General features: G+C 36.8%; 2 protein-coding genes across 6 annotated transcripts; both read right to left on the reverse strand.

Annotated features, from left to right (window-relative positions):
* Positions 1–327: 327 nt before the first annotated feature.
* On the reverse strand, positions 328–14,665 carry LOC103491548 (FT-interacting protein 3-like). Of its 5 annotated transcripts, none has more exons than XM_008451537.3 (8): positions 14,268–14,665; positions 8,211–8,344; positions 7,931–8,130; positions 7,388–7,835; positions 6,932–7,291; positions 6,672–6,850; positions 3,584–6,571; positions 328–3,075 (listed from the first exon to the last, which is right to left on the reverse strand). In XM_008451537.3, the coding sequence occupies exons 2-8, from the start codon at positions 8,233–8,235 to the stop codon at positions 487–489; spliced, it is 6,789 nt and encodes a 2,262-aa protein (XP_008449759.2). In that variant the 5' UTR covers positions 8,236–8,344; positions 14,268–14,665; the 3' UTR covers positions 328–486. The 5 variants fall into 5 exon arrangements, with proteins under 5 accessions (XP_008449759.2, XP_050940999.1, XP_008449760.1 ...); XM_051085042.1 differs by lacking the exon at positions 14,268–14,665 and adding an exon at positions 9,848–10,406; XM_008451538.2 differs by lacking the exon at positions 14,268–14,665 and adding an exon at positions 9,443–9,724.
* Positions 14,666–16,728: 2,063 nt separating this feature from the next.
* Positions 16,729–21,801, reverse strand: LOC103491546 (uncharacterized). The gene is made up of 12 exons (XM_017045307.2): positions 21,466–21,801; positions 21,237–21,377; positions 20,869–20,917; positions 19,797–19,814; positions 18,998–19,113; positions 18,804–18,917; positions 18,404–18,454; positions 17,976–18,064; positions 17,827–17,887; positions 17,667–17,744; positions 17,425–17,526; positions 16,729–17,077 (listed from the first exon to the last, which is right to left on the reverse strand). Exons 1-12 carry the CDS (start codon positions 21,586–21,588, stop codon positions 16,952–16,954), a joined length of 1,068 nt encoding a protein of 355 aa, XP_016900796.1. The 5' UTR covers positions 21,589–21,801; the 3' UTR covers positions 16,729–16,951.
* Between the last annotated feature and the right edge of the window lie 394 nt (positions 21,802–22,195).

Consider the following 22,195-nt stretch of genomic DNA (forward strand, 5'->3'; position numbering starts at 1 on the left):
AATAATATGAGCATAAGGGAGTGTAAGTAATTTGATCTAATTCACATATTACAGGAATGAAATAGTCATCTTCACGGTGATAGTATAATCCATTTTACTATGTTATTTGCATAAGACATTTTTTTATGTGGGTCAACATTTGAGTAATCTTATGTTTATTGTAACTTACATGTTCCTTGGCAATATTTGGAAGAATATAATATTTATTTTTTTAAAACCTTCTTAACACCCCGTTTCGTTTTTTTCTCTCATAAATAAAGATTCGTTTATATTTGTGACATCGTCTTGATTTGTGTTTGTAATCAAGCGTATGATTGCAATCTGAAATGCAAAAGTGAGTACATCTTTTTTGGTTTCTTTTATTTTATATATGTGTTTGAAGAGTATAAAGATCAGCAACCTGTCTATTTATCCATAATACGATACAACAATTTATTATTCAATCACTCAAGAAAAGATGTTATCAACTCTAATCTAAGTAGATAGCTAAGTTGCTCTTATGATTTCTTCTTTCATAGCTAAAGAGAGAGGTGCAATACTTGCTTCACTCTCCACTCTTACTCCAGGCATGGCTATTGCTCTGCTACCCACAAAACCATCTTCTCCAATCTCAATATTTCCAAACTTAACTTCACCTCCTCCTTCATATATGTGTCCAAATAATAGTGCTTCTCTTCCCACACTGCCTCCTCTATGGATCTTCACCATTTCAGGATTCAACAAAGCTCCCATGCTGTCTACATAAGTCCCTTGGTCCATATCCACATCTGAACCCATCAACTTCATTATCAGCACAAATATGAAAGACCCAGTTGTCATTTCCATGAAATAATCTCCCACCACTGTTTTAATGGCCTGCCATGTTGTGTCCATGAAAATCCTTATGCTCCAAATCCCTATTGTTTCCCCTTCTTTCTTCTTCTGCACTAGAATCCATTTTGCTACAATACAACAAAGTGCAGCTATTATACCTGAAGACACCCACAACAATGGAAGTAACCAATGCAAAGGAAGTTTCTTGTTTTCCTTCAGGTGCATAACAGAAGCTAGTGGAGGAAAGATGACCAAACCCATGATGAAATAAGGCAGAGCTGTTTGAAATGTTGGTTGAAAGAATGTAAGCCAGAGGTTCTGATACCAAGTTCTGTCCAGCGCTGTCTTTTCATTGGCCCTTTCCTTTAAAGCTGCAGCCATTGGACAACCAGAGAGATCTACTTTTGTATCTGATTGTTGAAGGAAGATTTTCCAGGCTTCTGGAAGGGGAGTTCCATTTCGCAAATGCTGGCAAATTTCGTAGATTAATGAACGGCCATGATCGATTGAAGCACTCTGGGAGATTGATGTAGCTGAAATGACATCAACCTCGTGACATCGAAGAAAGGGGTTGAATTCGAGTGCTTCAGATTCTTCTTTTGATAGACTTTGATGGATTTCAATTTCTCCGATGTCTTGACATGGAAACTCAGTTTCATCCCAAGGTTTAGTGCAGTCAAGTGCGATGTCTCGTTCAGCTTCATCTTGTGGAACTGGACGAGTTTGAATCTGAAAAACGTAACGAACACCTTCAGGAGAGTTCACACGATTAAGGAAATCTTCAGCCAAAAACAGCAATGGGCGTTTGTCATCATCAGCTCTTGGAATTGCACCTGTCTCTGGCGGGAGAATTCCAATCGGCTCAACCTTACCAGAATCCTCATCGATTGTTTTATCGTATGGCCTCAATTTTAACTTCACATACATTTCTTGTCCATCATTGAATCGGAACAATCGACATATGTTTGAGTAATAATGTAGCTCTGTATATGAATTGGTTAAACGGAGAGAATTCCATACTGCATCACGGATATGTGGAACTTTCTTGACATGCTGTTCTCTTGCAGGAAGTCCACAAACTAGCCATGATGCAAAGTCTGCAATTGTTCTTGCATAGAATGCATTGCCTGTTTTCAATGTCAAGTCAAGGAGTGGGGTAGTGTCTGATCCATCTGAAAGTATTCTCAATGCTGCTCCACGAGCGTCGATCCTGGCATCATCATCGGCACTCAAGCTGTTGCTATGTCTGATGAACACAGGGTAACTCTTCCCAGGAGAGAATATCTTGTGATCAGGTAAACCTTTAATGTTGTCGTAAATTTTCAAATATCCCTTCCCACTAACACCAATTCGATGGAAGTACCTTGCTTTGACTTTCAAAGTCGTAGCGGCTAAATTTGCAGCCAGGTTGCCAACTATCTTCTTGTAGATCTTGTCCATCTTTTCTATTCTTTCATCTAATATGTGCATAGTATTCTTGATCATGACTGGAGTTCGAGAACCAACATAAATACCTCCCCTTATGAGTGTTGAGTTCATTGGGGAAACTGAGAGTGCACCAAGAACGACGTCTTCTTGAATCACAGATCCAGGAAGGACTATACTTTGGCTGCCTATAACAGAATTTTCTTGTACCTCGATTTTCCCACGAGTAAGGCCATTAGTTGAATAGAATCCAGAAATAATTCTGCTGAAGTCACCAAGATGCACACCCGTGCGAATAGAAATGAGTTCTGGATCCGATACTGGATTGATGGCTCTGATTGAACAATGTTTGCCAATTTTTGCACCCAACAGGCGCAGGTATATGCAAAAGGCTTCTGTTCCAGACAAGAGTTTAGCAAATCTAAGGTGGCTAGCAGCGGTAATTCGATGGCAAAGCCAAATTTTCAGGGGGGTTTGCTCCATTTGAGGTTTGGAGGTGAGAAGATTTTTCACAACAAATGTGAGGATGCATAGTATAATGCCATGAAATAAATACATGGAAGAAAACAAGATGGCAAAGCTAATTGCATTCGATGGGACTTCAGCAAAGATGGTAGCATAAGCAATTACAGTGAATGGTATCCAGTGGAAGGCTCCAACTAAGCAAAGAAATGAAAAATGTTGAAGTGAAGGAGAGCTTTGAGATAGCCAAATGTAGAAATAGTAGACTATAGCTGCAGAAAGAGAGCCCAAAAAGCCAAGTATGTAGATTCCAAAAAAGTGATAAATGGTCTCACGTTCCTGTCTTTCACCTGCATTCCTCCGTGGCTCGCTACCCTGATAATTAAGTTATTTTTCCAACGAGGAGCTTATATCAGTACTTTAGCATAGAAAGGAAATTGAGAGTTGCAAAATGTAAGATGCTATCTGATTGTGCAAAGCCTGTAAGTAGGATAAGAACTACGAATTCACGTAGACGTAGGGCTTGATGTCAAAAACATAAATTCTAGAAATTCAATATATAAGGAAATTATGCTGAACGGCTCAACTATATGGCAACAGAATAAAAAGAAATAAAATTAAAGGTATGTGATGAAAATTGATATTTGATGCAAGAAAAGTTATTACTTTTCTTGTTATAGACATTCTGGTAGTAGTAGAGATGGGTTTTTCATTTTTGCATATCAAATAATTAGCCTATGAGTTATGCAATATTATCAAGAAAAGATTTAGCTTAATCAATGTTCTCTTAAATATTATTATATTACCCATGTAGAATGACTAGGCAGATGATAATAGCTATTTGTTATGCATTGTACTAAAACAACTTTAAGATGTGCTATACCTTTTCAAAACATCTGTTACCGGAAGTTGTCTCAATGCCTTCAATCCTTTGCAGGGCTGGAACTTCAACTTCTTCTCCTAAAATGGCACCTTTGTGGATTGAAGCATAAGGTCCCACGGAAGAATTTCGGCCGATTCTAATTGGAAGAAAGCTCAAGACTCCATTTTTTACCTCATGGCTTTGAATCAAAGCCCCTTCTGCAACAGCAACTCCATCACCGATAGACACTAGAGAGGGGTCAGTGATATCTACAGTATCAAGAATAACTGAGGATCCTATTCTTGCTCCAAACATTTCATACCAGTATTTTAGGAACACGGTTCCTCTTAAATGAACAGCTAAGACTTTAGAAGAAACATCTTGTGCTTTATAGAGTGCCCACCACTTGACAAAATCTAATGACCAGATGGAGACTTCAGGGGTGAGAGCATAATTTGGTCTCAGAAAAGAATTTCCGAAGAATGCAATACAAATGCAAGAAGAAACTATGCAAAGGATCCAAGCTAGAGGAGCTAAAGTCAAAGGTAATAGATAATCCATCAAAGAAATGTTGTCTGTCAAGTTGTGGAGAATAGGCAAGGAACTTGTGAAAGCTGAAATTGATAAATAAGCAGGAAAGAGCACCATCATAGCGACAAATATGAGAGCCAGAAGTTGGGAAAACCAGATGACAAATTGGCGAGTCCAGGAAACTGTTTCCATCCCGACTAACACACAATTTGTATCATATGTTGGATTAGTTGTATTTTTTGTTGATTGTGCATGACTCTTGGCCAAAATATTCTCGGAGATACTTGCCAAGTCTGCAATGCAACTTGCTGTGAAAATATCCACAGCCCCAACTGGCACTCCCAGGAAATTAGAAAGTTTCTGCGCTGCTCTGACCACAAGAATCGAATCAATTCCATATGACAATAAACTTTCTGTGGCAGAAATTTTGTTAATTGAAATATTTGTCAGTTCAGATACCAGCCCTTTCAAAAACTCTTCAATATCCCTATTACTTATTCTGAGACCCGGTTGAACAGAAGGCACAGAAGCTCTTGAAAGCTTCGTTTGCTGAGGACGAGGCGTAATTCCCTCCTTACATGTCCCTGTACTGAAGGATCGAAGAAAAGTCCTCCTGAGCTTTATTGCTTCTGGTACTACATTAAGAGTTCCATCGACAAACTGTTTGAGGCATTCAAATCTCTTTATTTTTCCTGATGTTGTTTTACTGATGGTCCTAGGCTTTATCAACTTAATTGAAGCAACACTAACCCCATGTTCTTCTGCCACACGATTCTGAATTTGGTCAATGATATCCTTAGCAATAGGCTTACCATCCTTAACTTCAGCAATCACAACCAAACCAACTTGGTCAGAACAATCAGGAACTTGAATACCCTTTTCCATCAGGATTTCTTCTGGAACACCAATGACTGCACAACAACCTGGGCGTAGGAGATCGGATGAGCTCTCAACTGTCTTTTCAACATCTGCTGGATAGATGTTTCTTCCTGCTGCAATAATGAGATCCTTTATCCTTCCAGTTATGAATAGCTTCCCATCAATCACTCTTCCCAAGTCACCAGTTCTAGTATATCTCCGGCCAGGATGGTTTTGGAGCTCATTTCTGAATGTCTCTTGGCTCAATTCTTCCCTTCCCCAATATCCAATTCCAGCACTCGGACTACTGATCCATATCTCTCCTTCTTTTCCATCTTCTTCAAGCTCCTTGCCAGTCCCCGGATTGACTATTCGTATGTCAATATCTGTATTATCTTGATCCACATATCCACAGCAAACTCTCCCTTGCCAGTCTACGAAGATGGGAATTCCTTCTCCAAAAGCACAACTCACAAATACACAGTTTTCTGCTAATCCATAACCAGGGGCCATCTTCTCTTCAGTTAGGCCAAAAGGGACAGTTAGCTCAAGAAATTTTTTCAAAGTAGTTTTCCGAACAGGTTCAGCAGCAATCATGAGGAAAACCATGGAAGAAAGGTCATACGTCTGAACCTTGCCCTTGTTAACCTCTAATCTTCGAGCCACCAACTCAAAGGCAAAGTTGGGACCTGCACTATGAGTAGCTTTATATTTGCTCATAGTATGCAGCCATAAAAGGGGATTTTTTATAAATGTCAATGGAGAAAAAAGGATTGCAGTTCCACCACTCACAAGAGCAGTGAAAAGTCCACCAATCAGCCCCATGTCATGGTATTGAGGTAGCCAGCTAACAAGGACTGTCCTTGAGGTACTCTTGTATCTTCTGCGCATCAACTTCACATTATGAATGAGGCCACCATGTGTAATCATGACTCCTTTAGCATCACCTGTTGACCCGGACGTAAATTGCAAAAAACTTACATCATCTGGATGAGGATCAGATTGGTCAGCCATTGTATCTGGAGGAGTCAAATTAGCAAAATTCTTTATCCAACTATCAGTGTGCATCCACGGAAGTTTAGGCCAGACAGCTGAAGATTTTCCATTTTCTCTCGTCAAGCCAATCATATTCTTCACCTTGCCTACTCTAACTGCTGAGTGATAACTAAGGGTTGATAGAATAGCGACAGCACTGCATGATTTTGCAATGTATTCGATTTTCAAAAGTGCTTGGCCACCTCTCTGCAAGGGGTCGGGAGGAAGAACTGGAACTGGTAGAACTTTAGCTCTTAAGCATCCAAAGAATGCATCAATGAAGTCGAGGCCAGGAACATATATGAGAAGAACTCGATCCCCTGGTTTTATTGAAGGCTTCTGGTTTGACAGCAGCTTTTGAGCAATGCAAGAAGCATTGAGATGAAGCTCTCTGTAGGTTCGCTGGCCTAACACTGACCCTTCTTCATTGAGCCAAGTGTAAAGTACTCTATCTCGAGTGACGTGATGAGAACCCCAGTGCCTTAAATAGCCATCGAGCGAGGACAAATTGGGGAACTCCACTCCTGGTAATTCACCTAACCCCTTGGCATCCCTTTCTTGTTTTGATTGAAAGAGAAACATGGGCTGCAAATGTGACAGGTTCTAGTTTAGTACATATAAAAAGAAAGAACATAAAAAGTGTTACTTTGTTTTCTATTCTGCTGACATTCATTATTGGGATCACCTTGGCATAAGAAAACGTTGGAGATGAGTTGTCGTTAGCAAAGTGCTTGCATACTAATGCCATGGCGTATGAAGAATTCCTCTCCGTAAGTTCAAAAGCCATAAGCCCTCCTGTGTAATACGTGTTCAATGAACCTTGTAGCTCCAATTCCAATCGCTTGTAGAATCCATCCTCCATATCTGCGCAAAAGCTTCAACACATTGGCATCTTATCTTGAGTAGTGGACGATTAATTAGAAAAAGAAAATAGATCATACTTACCTTTGCTACAAACATGGGGAAAATATTTAAATCTTCTTTGTAGAATCACCTTCTTAACTTCTCCTCCCATTTTCGTAATTGTGTTTATTGCCAGCGCAGTCACATTTGGACCTGTAATGTCGGCCGAGTTACCATAAGACCAGAGCAGGAAAATATTAGTGTCTGGGTAGAATTTCTGCATGGCAACTGGATAGCCAATTGTTTCCGGATTGTCCATATGTTTCCCAAAGTAATAAAAACCAAGCGGTAAATGATCTAGGCCATCTATCTTCAAAACTGTGGTGTAATAGTCGATCGTGTATACTTTACTGAACAACTCCTCTTCGAGGCGGCTCATATCCATTACCTCAGCTCCTTCTTCTGCAAGTATATCAATTGAAAACCGATTAAGAAAAAAAATATACAAAGGAGAAAGGATACATGGAGAGAGCTAGTTGAAGGTAATCCATTCAAAACCTGATAATTTTGGGCTTGAGGATCTGTAAGTTCTACAATTTCTAAAAGGAAATGAACCAGAGATGATAATCTTATCGAACTCCAAACTTGCTAAATTTTTGTCACGGTCCATGACACGAAGAGTTACACTATTAGAACTCCGTCTCACAGACACAACTTCAGTTTTGCAGTGAACTTTGATTGGAAGTGACTCGCTGATCCTCTTCCAGAGGCCTCCATATCCACCTTTGAAGCGTCGAATTTTACCAGCCATTGAAGTGCGCGTGAACTCATGCACGTAAGCATAAGGCATATCTTGTACAAACCCATAACCAGAAGCAGTGTAACCATAAGCCACAGATTTTGGAACAGAGGTTAGTCCACGAGCCTCAAGATATGTAGGAGTTAAGTCAGATGCAAATGCACTCACAGCATGAACACCAATATGTCCTGAATCCTTAGCTTTGTCCTACACAGATGAATCCAAATTTCCATCACTAAAGAAGTGTACCGATATTCAAATATTCAAATCATAACTTGCCATAGAAGAAGAAACTAACCAACCTGGAGTTGTAAGGTGAGTGAGATAATGGACGTATAATCATCTGCGACGCGTATGTCTTGATATTCCCCTGAAGTATCAATGAGGGCTAGCTTATGGGAGTCCAGTTCTTCTAATTCAGAGCCAGTTTCTTTGGCTAAGTGAAAGATTGTTGGAGCACTATTGGCAGCAAGAACTTGACCTCCCAAATCATATATTTTACCTGTAAGAATAGTGAATCCTTGTTGTTAATCAACTTCAATCTCATTACAACCATATCATTGAGTGTTAAATAAGTTGTACCTTCAATTTCCACCGACTCACACATGCCCCCAACATCATGATTCTTCTCCAAGACTGTTACTCCAGTGTAACCAAGCTTTGCCAATGCATAAGCAGCTGACAAGCCACTTGGGCCACCTCCTATAATACCAATCCTAGTGTTCAAAGGAAGGGAAGGGTGAAGTTTAGAGAACTTATCTTCTAATGACTTGCCTGTAGCCATAATCACAGACACTATTCACTTCAACCACCAAAAAACCAACTTCACAAATCAAGTAAGTGTTACATCACTATTGAACTACCAACAAAACTTTGCTCAATATCATCATATATATATAATTTTCAGGCAACCCACAAGAAGGATTACGAATTGGTTAGATAAAACCTGATGACTGTCGTATTCCACAAAAAGGGTCATTTAAATAAGTGCCAAATGGCCGAAGACAATGAGAAAAATGGTTTCCTTGATGTGGACAACTTAGAATAGAATAATAATCTATAGAAACTAAATGACGAATTGTAACTTTCTCAGCAACTTTGGACACTCCGAGAATTAAACTCGAAATATTCTCTCATCTAATACGTATTTGTTAGTTAAAATGTTCCTAAAGAACAAATGGAATGAAGGATCGGCAGCGACCAGCACAAAGCAATCATTTGCACATTTGGCACTTTGCTTCCTATTTCTTACACAGAGTTTCTACTTCCTGCCTTACACATATCTCTTCTATTAAAATAAGTTTAATAACATTGATCTTATTGTCATGTTATATTAAAATTCTATTGGTATATTTCTATCATTAAAAAAAAATAATGAAACACCACAAGTTACTAATGTGAATACGTTTATAATTTTTTTGTATTTACAATTATTTAAAAAATATTCATCGTCATTGATAACTTATTGATATTTTCATCGAAGATAGAAGAGATAAAAGAAACCAAGAGAACAAAGATAATAAATAAGAGAGAAAGAAAACCATGTCTATTCCTTAAAACTCCAGAACTAAAATAGTTAATTTGAAACGTTGGGAACCAAACACATGTTCTTAAAAGTTAATGGACCAAAAATGACGTTTTTGTTTTCCTGAAAATTTTCATGGAATCGAGATGTTAACACTTCTGTCAAGTTTACGTAAACCTCTGAACCTCCCTGGAGGTGACAACTGACAAGTAAATTAATTTGATTTTGACTAGGGCATAAGGGATGGGTAGAGGAGGAAAAAACAAAGAAGAGGATGAAAAGAACAAACAAGTAATGGTGGAGTGCATAATCCACTCTGAAAGGAGATATTCCTTCCACAGGGCCAAATCTTCGTCACTTCAGGCATTGATTCTATGAGCTTTGTAATTTAAGACCCATTTCTTAGAACTCATCGATAATAACAATATCCAATATTTATCCCTTTTTAGACTGGAATATTCATCTCTTTCCTTCTCTACTCTTTATTCTTATGTTGCTGAGATTATTTTTTAATTCAACCGATTTAATAAATGCATTTTGTAAAAGAACATGAATGTTTCTTTAAGAAAAAACAGAAGAGAAAAACACATGAATCATGAATGGGTCTTAAATTATATGATAATAATAATTAACATAAATTGCTTTTGACATGTGAATTCAATTGCTCATATAGGATTGGTATTATGTCACATACCCTTAGGCTCATAATGATGGCTCCTTAAAGCCATAGTCGATGCCTCACTTGGTCAGCTTTTCTTTAACTCTTCCATGAATCATTTTGTTGTGAGCTTCATAGGGCTATGACTTGAGTCTTTCATCGAGCTCCCGTGATTATTCTAAGCTACTTTTGAGCTTTCTTCTTAACTTCTTAGACTACCTCTAAGTGCCACATGGTTCTTCTAAACTATCTTTAGACTCTAACACGAGTTTTGTAAACTACCTTTAAGCTCTCTCATGGATTATCTGAGCTACCACTAGGCTCTCTCATGAGTTATCTGAGCTATCTCAAAACTCCTACTGTCTCTAAACTAACTTTAAATTAAATTTTCATAGATTCTATGTGCTACCACCAGGCTCTCTTATGGGTCATATTAGAGCTACCTATAAGCTTCCTCGTGGGTTACAACCAACCTAAAGTCATGGATGGGTATTGGTCAAATGTAAGTCTAGTTGGCCGTTTGGATTGGCATTTCAAGACTTTATCTCTATCCACCATCTTATCTCTCTAAACTCTCGATCTCAACTTACAATAATAAGTTATTTTAACCGTTATAGATTTTCAATTTTTAAAAAGGTCGTATGTTAGTAAATTTTCAGTTCCACTTTTCTATCTTTTTAGAGTTACATTCAACAATTTTACCAAATTAGGTGCCCAAAAAAGAATAAATAAATAAATAAATAAATAAATAAATAAATATATATATATATATATATATATATATATATATATTCTTACAACATTTCAAAAGTAAAAAGTAGATTTTAAAAACAAAACTACATACACACACATGTATTTTGATATTTTTGGTGTTCTGTTCAGTGTTCAAACATAACTCAACAGGAAATAAAATACTACAAATTACCATTCCCTATGACATCAATTTATGCCACTATGATTTTAAGGTTGGTTGAAATAACATCCTAAACAGAGCAATTTAATTTTGAAGAGTCATAAATCAATGACTTCATAGAAATGGGAACACCAATTGTCTTTTAAACCTTACAAATCCATGATTTCACATACTCGTGGCTGATTCAAGCTGCTGCCATCACTTAAGAACAACTTTGCAATTTAATAATAAAAACTACGGTAATGATGACATATACCTTAAAGAAGTCAAGAACCATTCAACTTGTCCGTCTCTCCAAATCTTTGTTATTTTAATTTCATTTATAAATCATAAAACGTTGACTTTTGAAGCGAAAAACCTAAAGGAGATGGAAATTCCAACAATGACAAACACATGATATAATAATTGATTGAATGTAATGTACTAATACCAACTTAAATGAAACAGAAATGCAAATAAACTTCAGGTCACAACAAGCTGTCTGATCTTGCAGGCAATCTCCTAAAGAAGGTGGAAGGAACTGAAGGAAGTTTATGTCGAAATCTTGGATGTCTTAGAACATAAATACCTCCAACAAGGCAAATAACTTGAAATGGGGTCACATAAAGAATTATAGCAGCAATCAAGCAAAATGTTACAAAGAGAGCACTTGCTCTTGGGTCTCTCCAGCTCAATAGTGACTGAAACCTTTCTCCTTGAGTTGCAAGATCCCCGACCACGGTTTGCACTCTCCCGGCTATGCTACGTAGGCGGTCGTATCTCATCCGAACGGTGTCGGAAGATCGGGATGTAGGAAAGGTATCAAATTCTTCATCTAGTTCATCAGGATGAGTTGCATCAGCATGAGACAACCTAGTGTCCATGTGTTGGGGGTGTCTAGGCCTACGCCTGAAGTTCCAAATACCAATAACAAAAAGGTAAAGAAAGATGGTTGGAAGTACGAGCTCGGGGTAAAGAACTAAAATGATGAAAAGGATGTGGATTAGTATTGTTGTTATAGGGTTCTTCCAGTTGCAAATATGATCAAACCATTTACCCAATGCAATGAATCCACTTAAAACGCCCATTATTCTGAAGAAATTGGCTTTGCTTCTCCTCATGCTCCACATATGTGAATCTACATCCAGCATATACTCCACAACCTCTTTCCTCAGTGCAGGCTCAGCACGCGCTAATCTCATCGAGACAATTTGCATAGCCTGGTGCCTTAAGCTATCAAGTTGAATCACTGATAATGGATGAATGTAATGCATTTTTGGCAACAATGGGTTGGAGTACATATGCAACATGTTAACCAAAGATGAACAAGTAAACCTTACAGCTAACTGCAGTTCACCCATTTTCTTCACTCCTGAAGAATGAAGGACAAGAAGTGGATATGAATAAGTGTAAACCCTATCAGTTTCAAGGGTCGATAGCCGAATCCGCACCTTTCCAATCCTTGAATCTTTTACTCCACTTCCTCCACCTATATAACCATTATCAAAGACCCCAACAGTAACAACAGTACAGGGATCAAAAACCTCCCAAGTGTACTGTTCATTCCACTTTGGACTGAAGCTGTCTACAATAGTCCTCGTCCGAATCCATTTCTGTCCATATTTTGCAACGCAGTACGAATCTGTCTTCCCTCTGCCATCTTTCGTCTTCATTGGCATCAGCCCTTGAGCACTTAGAATCCCCAACTCAAGAATCCCAATGCTAGACTTCCACAACTGTTTTGCAGTAGGCCTAAGATCACTACTGTAGTGGGTTGATTCATCCAACACATGATACCCACCATCCAAACAAATCCTTAGATGAATCCTACTGGCAAACTTGACTTCTTTTTTCTTTTCACCATCTGCAACGATATGTTTCTCAAGATTGAACCATCTAGTATTTACAGGTTTATGATCTAATCGCCTCTGCACATTTTGCAGGGGAATCAAACACCTCCCAAGAATTTCGTCTTTATTCGATGCTACCTTGTCTTCAACTGTCAGAAGTAGTGGCTCCTCAAATGGTTCAGCAGCCACAAACATTAAGTCCTCATTCCACATTGGATTTATAGACTTGCTTTGAGATATTCTAGTTCTTAGAGCCTGAGCCCCAAGAATAGCTTTCACAAAAACTTCTGGATACCGACTCTTATCGCTCGGTAGTAAATCCTGAGCTTCAATGATGTTTACTCTAACATACCAAAGTTTGGGAGAAAGATAAACCTTTGATCTGATGCTAGCAATGGCATCAGCACCCACAGTTACAGCATCTGAATGCCAGGCATCAGGAAATGCTTCATCTGCTTGAGTCCCCATCCACACAGCCAACATAAGTTCTCCTTTTACCTTATCCCCTTTTCGGTCCTCCAGCCTATACCATTGGGGTGCCAGTGGACTATCAGGAGGGACACGTTTTGGAACATCATTGAGATCGAAAATAGCCCGCCCCATGAAATCGTCTACTACAAAATCCTTGTCTTTCACCACCACTTCCAAAAGAGAGGCTTGGATTCGTTCCCTTGAGAAAGCAAAAACTTGTTTCCACTCAGGGTTGGACTTCTTCTCAAAGTGTTTGGTTGTTCCTTTATAGTTTCCAAGTTTCACTTCCACATATGGATCACAACTACCAGTAACATCTTTTCCAGGTAAATCTTTAGCTTTGACCACATAAACATAAAGATATTGCATTTGCTCCACAAGATCATACGTGCAAGAGAGCTTGTCTCCCGTTATCGAAACCGCACCTATTTTAGGATAGGTCTCCTTCAGAGCAAAATCATGAGGTTGAAGAGTCTTCTGCATCTCTTAACTTTACGTAATATCAAAAAGCACTAAACTTTTAGTCACTCAGAATAAGTATAGCCTTAACTTCTTAAACCCAAATTCGACCAATCTCAATGCAACTATACACACTCAACTCCAGTTCATCAAGAATTTTTAGGAGAAATTTGTAACGGAGCAACTAAAGGTGAAGAAACCTTAGCAAAGGGACGAAATTCTAGAACACTCAGTTAGCCTCTGTGGAATCTTCCAATTATGTAGCACAATCACCTGCAGGTGAAAAACAGAACTTCCATTCATTTACCATTATGATGTCATTATTGGTTCAGCTGCTCATTGAAGGTTGAGAAAAGCACATAAAGCTTGATCAATTCCTTGTGTAGAGAGTACTTGCAAATTGGTCTCCTTCACCCTTTTTTTTTTTATCGGTAACCAAAAACAGAACACAGAGCCATTTTGCATGCCAAACAAGAATCACAATTTGTTGAAATCTACTTCAAGACAAATTAGCTGCTTTAGTTTTACAACTAATGGGTTTGTATGGCAAAAAAAAAAAAAAAAGTCCAATAAGTTTAAAACAAGAAGTAACCTCCAAGTTCAAGGAAAAACACTCATTTTGTTTCAACACCTAATATTAGCCAAAAACTTGAAGAAAACAAAACCTCAAAAAACATAAGGTTAGCTACAACCACTCAAACCAACATGATAAAACAATAACTTGAAGGAAAAATGATGGGTTTGTTTGTTTAAGGAAAAAGAAAAGAAAAAAAAAAGCATTTACCTTTCTTGAACAGAGATGAAATGGTACTGAAATGAAAGATGGGTAAAGAGTGAAGTGAGTTAGAAAGTGCAAGGGATATCATAGAGAAGACTGAATCTCTGGGAAGAACACAGATAAAAACAAACAAGATGCCAACTTTTTTGATGACCAGCTTTTGTATCCCTTCGGACCATTGCAAGTGAAGACAAATATCATAAGGCACGTGTGGAAAGCTGTGGTCGGTTTTGGCACGCGCAGAGGAGGTTGCCTGACGTTGTCCATAGGTGTATATCCTCTCCATAAGGGAAGGAGTTGCTAAGTTCCAAAAGAGAAGATACAATAAGATCTCTACCTGAAATTTTTATCCATATTACTTATCAAAAGTTAGTACAACTAAATACTATAAAATATCTTTTGAAGTCACCTCTTGCTCAATCTCAAGAAGACTTCAGTTTTACGGCTCACTATATATATTCAAGGATGTGGATAAGGCAATTCCTTTGTAGTCAGGTCATTACTATATATAAATACTTTAACATATGAAAATATCAACCGTCACGTATATTTTCTTGAAAACATATTCTATCGGTGATCTTTTGAAAAATGAGGTCTGATTTGATTTTTATGGTTGTTATGTATTCGTAATGGAATATAAGGTCTACAACCAAATTTGTATTAACAAGTGCACCAAGAGTGACCTATTCAATGGTGTTTGAAAATTATGAGTTATTAGATTTTTTTTTACACTTTTGAACGACTTTTCAATTTTTATTTTTAGATATTGTTACAAATATTGTTATTGTTGTAGTAGAAGAATTATGAATATATGACATAGTTATTATTGCAATCACAAATACCGTTACTAATTGACCCCAAATAGTATTGATAATGGCAATGGTAAGAAGATAATGATAATAATGTAAACAACCTCGATCGTAATCAAATTACATTTTCTAAATGTCCAAGTATGTGATCAAAAGAAATCCAATTACGATCGTAGTTGATGCTCATTAAGATTAGTACATAAATAAAATTTACCCTTTACGATTACATTAAGTTGTAGTTTAAAATGTTACAATGATTGGATTACAAAATTTGTAAACTAACCTAAAATAAAAAAAAATGTGATTCAATTCATAGAGAATTAAAATGAAACTCAATAGTTATATGGTCGAAACCATAAAATTCAAAACTTAAACTTGACACTCAATTCAAGTATTATAAGAGTGAGTGAATATTAGTTTTGGGATCATATCATCAATAATTAATGTTTTGAATCACCCTATATGAAGGGCAATTGCCTGGTCAAAAAGAAGAAAAAGGGAGTTCTGATAGGACACAAGGCCAAGTTGGAAAACAATGGGAAACCCCTTGGATTGATACTGATAGACAAGTCAATTATGAGTTTAAGGGTTTGATAGGAAAACAATAAACAGAAGGATAATGTTTGCTCTTTCAGTTTGTTGAGTGGTTGAGCAAAATAATGACACACAATTTGTGTTAGGTGTGATTGGTTGGATTGGTTTTGAGTACAAGCTTCACTTTTCCCTTCTTTTTAACTTTACTCCCAGAATTATCCTAACCTTTTTTGAGGCAAGGGAATCAACTTTGGCACATTATAATATCTTTCATTATTTAATTGAGATTGGAAATATTGTATGATCGTAACATTCCTTTCGATCAAACAGCACTTTTGGCATCATTTTAACTGTTATCAATATCCATTCAATCCAATGATTGCTTAACAATCTAAGTCTAGGTTTGGAAATGTTTGATTGAAAAATTCGACAGAAAAAAGAGTTTGAACTTCATGTAACAACTGTAAATTTGTATTGATGGAGGAGAGGGGGAAAATGTGAGGTACAAATTACACGTCGGTGCAACTTCCTCTGCAATGCACACAATCTAATACTTAAGTCAAAGTTTGAGATAATGTGAAAACTTTAGGATTTGATGTTGAGATTTGACTTGCTTTTTCTAAAGTTATAATGATTTATTCATGGAGATTGTTTGACTTATGGCATCCGAACGGGAGTTTTGACGTCAAATTGAACCAGCTTATGGGTCAATGAGTTTCGAACATGCATTTTAGACACTCCTTTTTCGAGAGGCTAGCCTCGGCCTCAACCTTGTTAGAGACAGTGTGGGATTTTGGTCCTTTGACTCATTCTTTTAGATTCAGGCATGCTCAATGATATGAGCACGAGAGTGTTGGACCTCCCCTTCCTAGTATCCAATAGGAGTATATTTTGACCCGAGTCTCAACTCTTTTTTGGTTTAATTATCTTTGAACTCCACCGATATCGATTATGGCATTTGGTCCAACATCAACCATGTAAAAAGTCATATGGCAAATTCTAAAGTAGTGATATGTGAGCGCTTCTTATGAGTCAAGCGCCCTTCAAATGCCAAAGGATAATGAAGCATGCAACCAATTTCTATGGAAATTTAGTAAATTCAGTTAAAGTAGAGAAAGAATGAATTGTAGATCAAGCCTCTTCTTTATTACAACTAAATAATCAGATGAATGGAAGAAAGTAAATATGAAAAGTAAGTGCAAGTCAAGTCTTTCTTGAATGCAGTTTGAGATGTTTCAGAAACATAGCTGATCGGTTTCTCAAAAAATGCAGTTTTAATTGGACATAGCTACACTAATGTTACCTAATTTTGTTAACAAACACCATGCTAATCAAGGTATTCTAAAGTTAAAATCTTTTCACTTGAACAGGAGCTCCATGCTTTGCTCCAGATTCAAGCATTGCTTCTAGCACTGCGACATCTCTAGCACCCTCGATGAAAGATATACGATCATCAGCTTTATCATCACTCCCCTACAATCAAAGCAGAAACAAAAACCACTGAATTTTACATTTTGCTATCACAAAACAAACTCAGTTTGTGTTTTGACGTGTATTATCCAAAACTTGGATGAAAATTGGTTATAGATGTTTCCTCTAAAGACGCTTTTAAGTGCTTTTATTCACTTTTAGAAACTTTCAGACTATTTTTTACTTCTTCATTTCTTAGAAAATAAATCATTTTAATCGGTTAAGATTTAAATTTTAAACCAAAACAACTAAATAGAAATAAGTAATAATAAGAGAGAAAAAAACTTCTAATAACACTTTAGAAGCCATGCCCAGCAATCTGTCAGCGTATTGATTGTCTATGATATTACCTCCGCAGAAATAGCATGAATAAAAGTTTTTAGTTCTTCAGTAACTCCACTGAATGGATGGAAAGTGCATCTATTCAGTCCACTAGCATCAGTGAAGGAAACCTGAAAATCAACAAAAGAAATGGGTCACATTTGAAAGACTTGAAGCTAGCAAATCACTTGGACAATTGAGGATTAGAAGATCCGATTTCAAGCAATGCCCAAAACTAAGCTAAAGATTTTTAGAAGAAAAAACTACATACCAGATAGCCATGTTTCCCATCCTGGTTCCCACGCTCAATCTGCAGCGTTCCCTTTAATCCCACAACTCGCCAGAATATCTGAAGAAATTAGAATACATTGAGTAAATGAAATAATTTTTTGAAAGATTAAGAAGAAATTTCTACTTCTTCCGTTGCTTACCTTGGGTGATTTTGAGGAGACTACCATTACAAAAACACCTGAACATCCATTCTCCAGTTGGCTAAAGGAGAAAATGTCATCATTCTTAATTTCTAGGTTTTCAAACTTGTTGGTGACTCATTAATTAGCAGTAGGCAATAGAAACTTACAAGAGCGAGGATATGTTATCTGGCGGAGGTAAAGACTTGTCCACATAGGAGGTAGTCGCTGACACTGATACCACCTCACATCCAACAAGCTGTTCACAAATACAAGAAACTAGCATTTCCAAATTAAAAATATTTTATCAAGGATGGTGCCATCGGGGAGGGGATCTAAATGCCATGCATGACTAAAGGTGGTTTTTTTTCCTTCCACAAATCAGAGCCTTGCGACAGTCACGCTTGTAGTTCATCAACACGTCATCTTATGTACTTTGAGACTTGTACTGGTTTTATACGTTTTGTCAATTTTGAGATTAAAATTTTGAACATAAAGAAGAGCAGAAATAGTAATGGTTGATCAACGGGCAAGTGATAGCCATTAGGATAGGACTCAAATATTTTTCTCACAGGAAAGAAGTTTCAAAGGCAGTTACCATCCGTAATCCAGCAATAAAGTGTACGCCCATATCCAGAATGAAACCGCCCTGACACAAGACATATGTTGTCAATGAAAGATAAAATTTAAGAATACATCATCGGGATAAAAAAACAAAAAAGAGAGAGAGAGAGAGAGATAACGTAGATAAACACATCCTGGAAATACAAGATGTCAACCAGGACAATATTTATCCCAGTTTCTATACAATAAAAGTAGAGGACTTGTTATTGGGCATTCCATTACACAATAGTTCCATCTAGAATAAGAACATCATATTCTCCCATGAAAGAGTGTAAAACATGGCAATCATGAATCATGATTTGATGGGGAAAATGAAAACAGCATAGATAATATTTAAGAATTGTGTTGTGGTTGTTTACTAGAAGAACACTTACAGCAAAGTCGCGCCGCCAAGAGCTTGAGAAGTAGGGGTTCGAACTATTCATTGATCCTTCAACAATCACTTGGACGCTCATCATATCCCCAACGTCAGCAATTAAGTTTTTGCACTGCAAAACAATAAAGAGCATTTAGTTGAAGTACTAGAAAGAATCAAAAACAAAAATAAAAAATAATCTAAAAAAAGTACCTCAACCAATGCCGGTTCAAATCGATAATTTTCTGCCACAGCCCATAGTGGTTGACGGAGAAAATTGGCACTTAAAGAGTTGTAGTTTGAAAGTGCATATTCCAACTCGCTTGTGGCTGCATTACGACCATATTCCCAATTTAGAAATTGCTCTTTGTAATATCTTCAACTTTGACCATTAAAAAAAGACCCAAACCATTTTGGATGCAACTTTTTCAGTGTACGTATATATCTAGAATAAAATGACTTTATGGGGTTCGTGGTTGATGATATTGATTTGGTTTTTTTTTTTTTTCCTTTGTTTACTTTGCTCAAAAAGGTTAAGATAAGAGCCACTACCTTGAACTCAATATAACTTATAAGATGAAATAATTTGTCTTTGTGATCTATATAAAGTTGCATTATTTATATCCTATGTCTCAACTGGTCCGTTAGAGCTTTCATTGTCATATCAGTTTCATAAATAGTGGTAATAGGAAAACAGCATCTAGTCTCGGTAAATTGTGATATGCATTGGATATACTATAGGCAATTAGAATTTATACTTCCAGATCAATATTCTCATCTCTCAAGAGAGAGACTGAGGATCCCAACAGAATCGAGATGCAACAGGGGAAAAACAATTTATCTACACCATGATATTATGATTGGGTGGTGACCTTGACCAAAAAGCTAATCTATAATTAACAGTAACCCAATTTAAGAAACACATGTCACGAGTAAGTGGGTAGAGTAGTGCGAACAATTGAACTGATACTTAAAATAGTAATGAAAAGAAATAAATAAATAGAATACTTACAGGCTGCTGCTGGTTTCTCTTCAGGTCCATGAAATTTAGAGACAATACATACAAAATTTTCAAAACAATAAGAACATTAGTCTATCATACAGAGCCATACACCAATAGGCAGACTGTAATGTAAGAGCTAAAATGCTTTTCATTTGGTTTGGGTTACTTCATGTAGCAACCTCAGTTCAGGTAGTTTTTCACTGGTAGTTTGGAATAAACATAGAAACCCAAATTATGATGCTATCATGCCAGTAGCCAAAGCAGTTCTGAGGAAGCACCTAAACGGTTAAAAATTTCAGTCCCTTAATTATTTCCTATCATAAAATAATAATAATAGAAAATCTGACTCTTATATAATTCTAATAAAGGTTCTGCATGCATCTTTGGGAAAAATATATAAGGTAATGAACCACCAGGAACAATACTGGACACCGCTAAGTGATCCATGTTGGGGGAGAACCATAAAGAGGATCTCACTTGAAAAGAATTATGTCAAATCTGTGAATCTAACCTTTTGCAAATGGATCTTTTCCCTTCTAATGGAAAGAGACAAATCTGAAGCTAGCTAACTGAAAATGTGGCCAGAGTTTAATTAATCAACAGCGCATAAAAGAGATATCACACATACACATGACATATATCTTCTAAATCATAAGCCGCCCAAATGAGTTGCATTGTCTTCTTCTCTGCTATTGTTTTTATTCTTTTCATCAAAATTGTTCGGACAAAAATAAGCATCACTAAAAAAAGTCGCTTGTATAAGATTCTTATGCTACATACACTGTCTGGTCATATAAGATTTATCTCTAGGACTTCAGCATCCGTCACTGAGATTCTTAAGCTACATTTACTAATCGACCACAAGGTGACATGATATGCCAAAATTAACATATGATAGAAAAGCCAAGTGATCCAAACTGCCCATGTGAAAGGACCGCACACCAGTCCCCTAAACACCCCTTATGCTACTGTTTGAAAGAGAATTGGTCAAGCACATGATTTATGAGTGAATCCACCAATTGGGAAATAATCAGAGAAGCAACCAAAACTTCGATTTATTCTTAGTTGAGGCATGAATTACCTTGGAGGACATGTTTCCCTGCTTTGAGCAATCTCAATGACATTTCAACCTACAAGGCAAGAGTCATATGAAAAGAACAGCACATAAGGTGCCAATGCCCAATGCACATAAAGTAAAAGTTAATATAAAATATAATGTATGTAACGTTTTCCCTTTACTTTTCCACCAGATTAAAAATTATAATAGGTCTTAGACGAGAAGGCAACAGTATTCGATATGTCATTTCTTAAGTCAAGAACTATGGTCGAATGCAAATGAAATACAGAGAATAAGATTTTGCATAACTAGCTAAATAATCAACATTTACTGAAGAAACGTTGTGAAAATCGTTCCAAGAGTTTACATTTGTGGCTCTAAGAATAAGATACCTGAGCTTGTCCAGCTAATACAACCGCAACTCCAAGAATTGAATTGTCTTGAATGATATCATCAAGACCCGCATCACCCCACTTACACTCCACCGTCGGGAAGTACTTTCTCGCAATGTCGACGGCACCTTTAGCTGATGCCTGTAACCCAAATCATATGGTTATTTTCCGATTTCTACTAGACATACAAAACAATGCAAGGGATGAAAGTTTATTAAGAATGAAGAACCTCGGTGCGACTCCATATAGCCTTAACAATTAGAAGATCAGAGATCTCGGCTAGTCTAGGAAGGTACTGTGTCTTGACGAATGTACCAGCTCCAAGAATGGCGATCTGGGGTAGCTTCGCCATCTTCAAATTGAATGATTCAATTGAAAGTCGAAATTGTTTAGCTCAAATAGTGGATCCCTTGCTATTGGCTTAGCAGTTTTCTGAACGACGATCGACGAATGGATAATAAACAACTAACAACGATTAAATGCTATTCTTTTACACTGATGTAGTTTTCTTCGGCCCAGTGAAATCAATTGTTTACATATCTACTTAATCAATTTCATCCATTTGATTCCACCCATTGGTTTCATCATTTATATACTTTGGAGTACTTCACAATCATATTCACATTCCATAGTTGAATATTCATATAATCCGAGTATAGCTTCACCAATACCATTTTGAAAGGGGGATATTCTACCATGCAAATTTGTCAAATATGAGATCCAAACAATCTCACTCAATATAAAACTATCAATTCATATCTTTTTTTTTTTTAAATTTGAATACGTTAAACATTTTCTAGACAAAAATGAATTTTTTTTTTTGACTTATTACACGTTTCTTTAATTTTTTAAATTTAGAGGCTTACTCGATATAAAATTGAAGTTTTAAAAATCAATTGGTCACTTTAAAAGCTTAAAAAATTGAATCTTGTACTTATAATTTAATTGAAAGAAAAACA

The sequence above is a fragment of the Cucumis melo genome, chromosome 5 (assembly GCF_025177605.1).
Source record: "Cucumis melo cultivar AY chromosome 5, USDA_Cmelo_AY_1.0, whole genome shotgun sequence".
NCBI classification, from domain to species: domain Eukaryota; kingdom Viridiplantae; phylum Streptophyta; class Magnoliopsida; order Cucurbitales; family Cucurbitaceae; genus Cucumis; species Cucumis melo.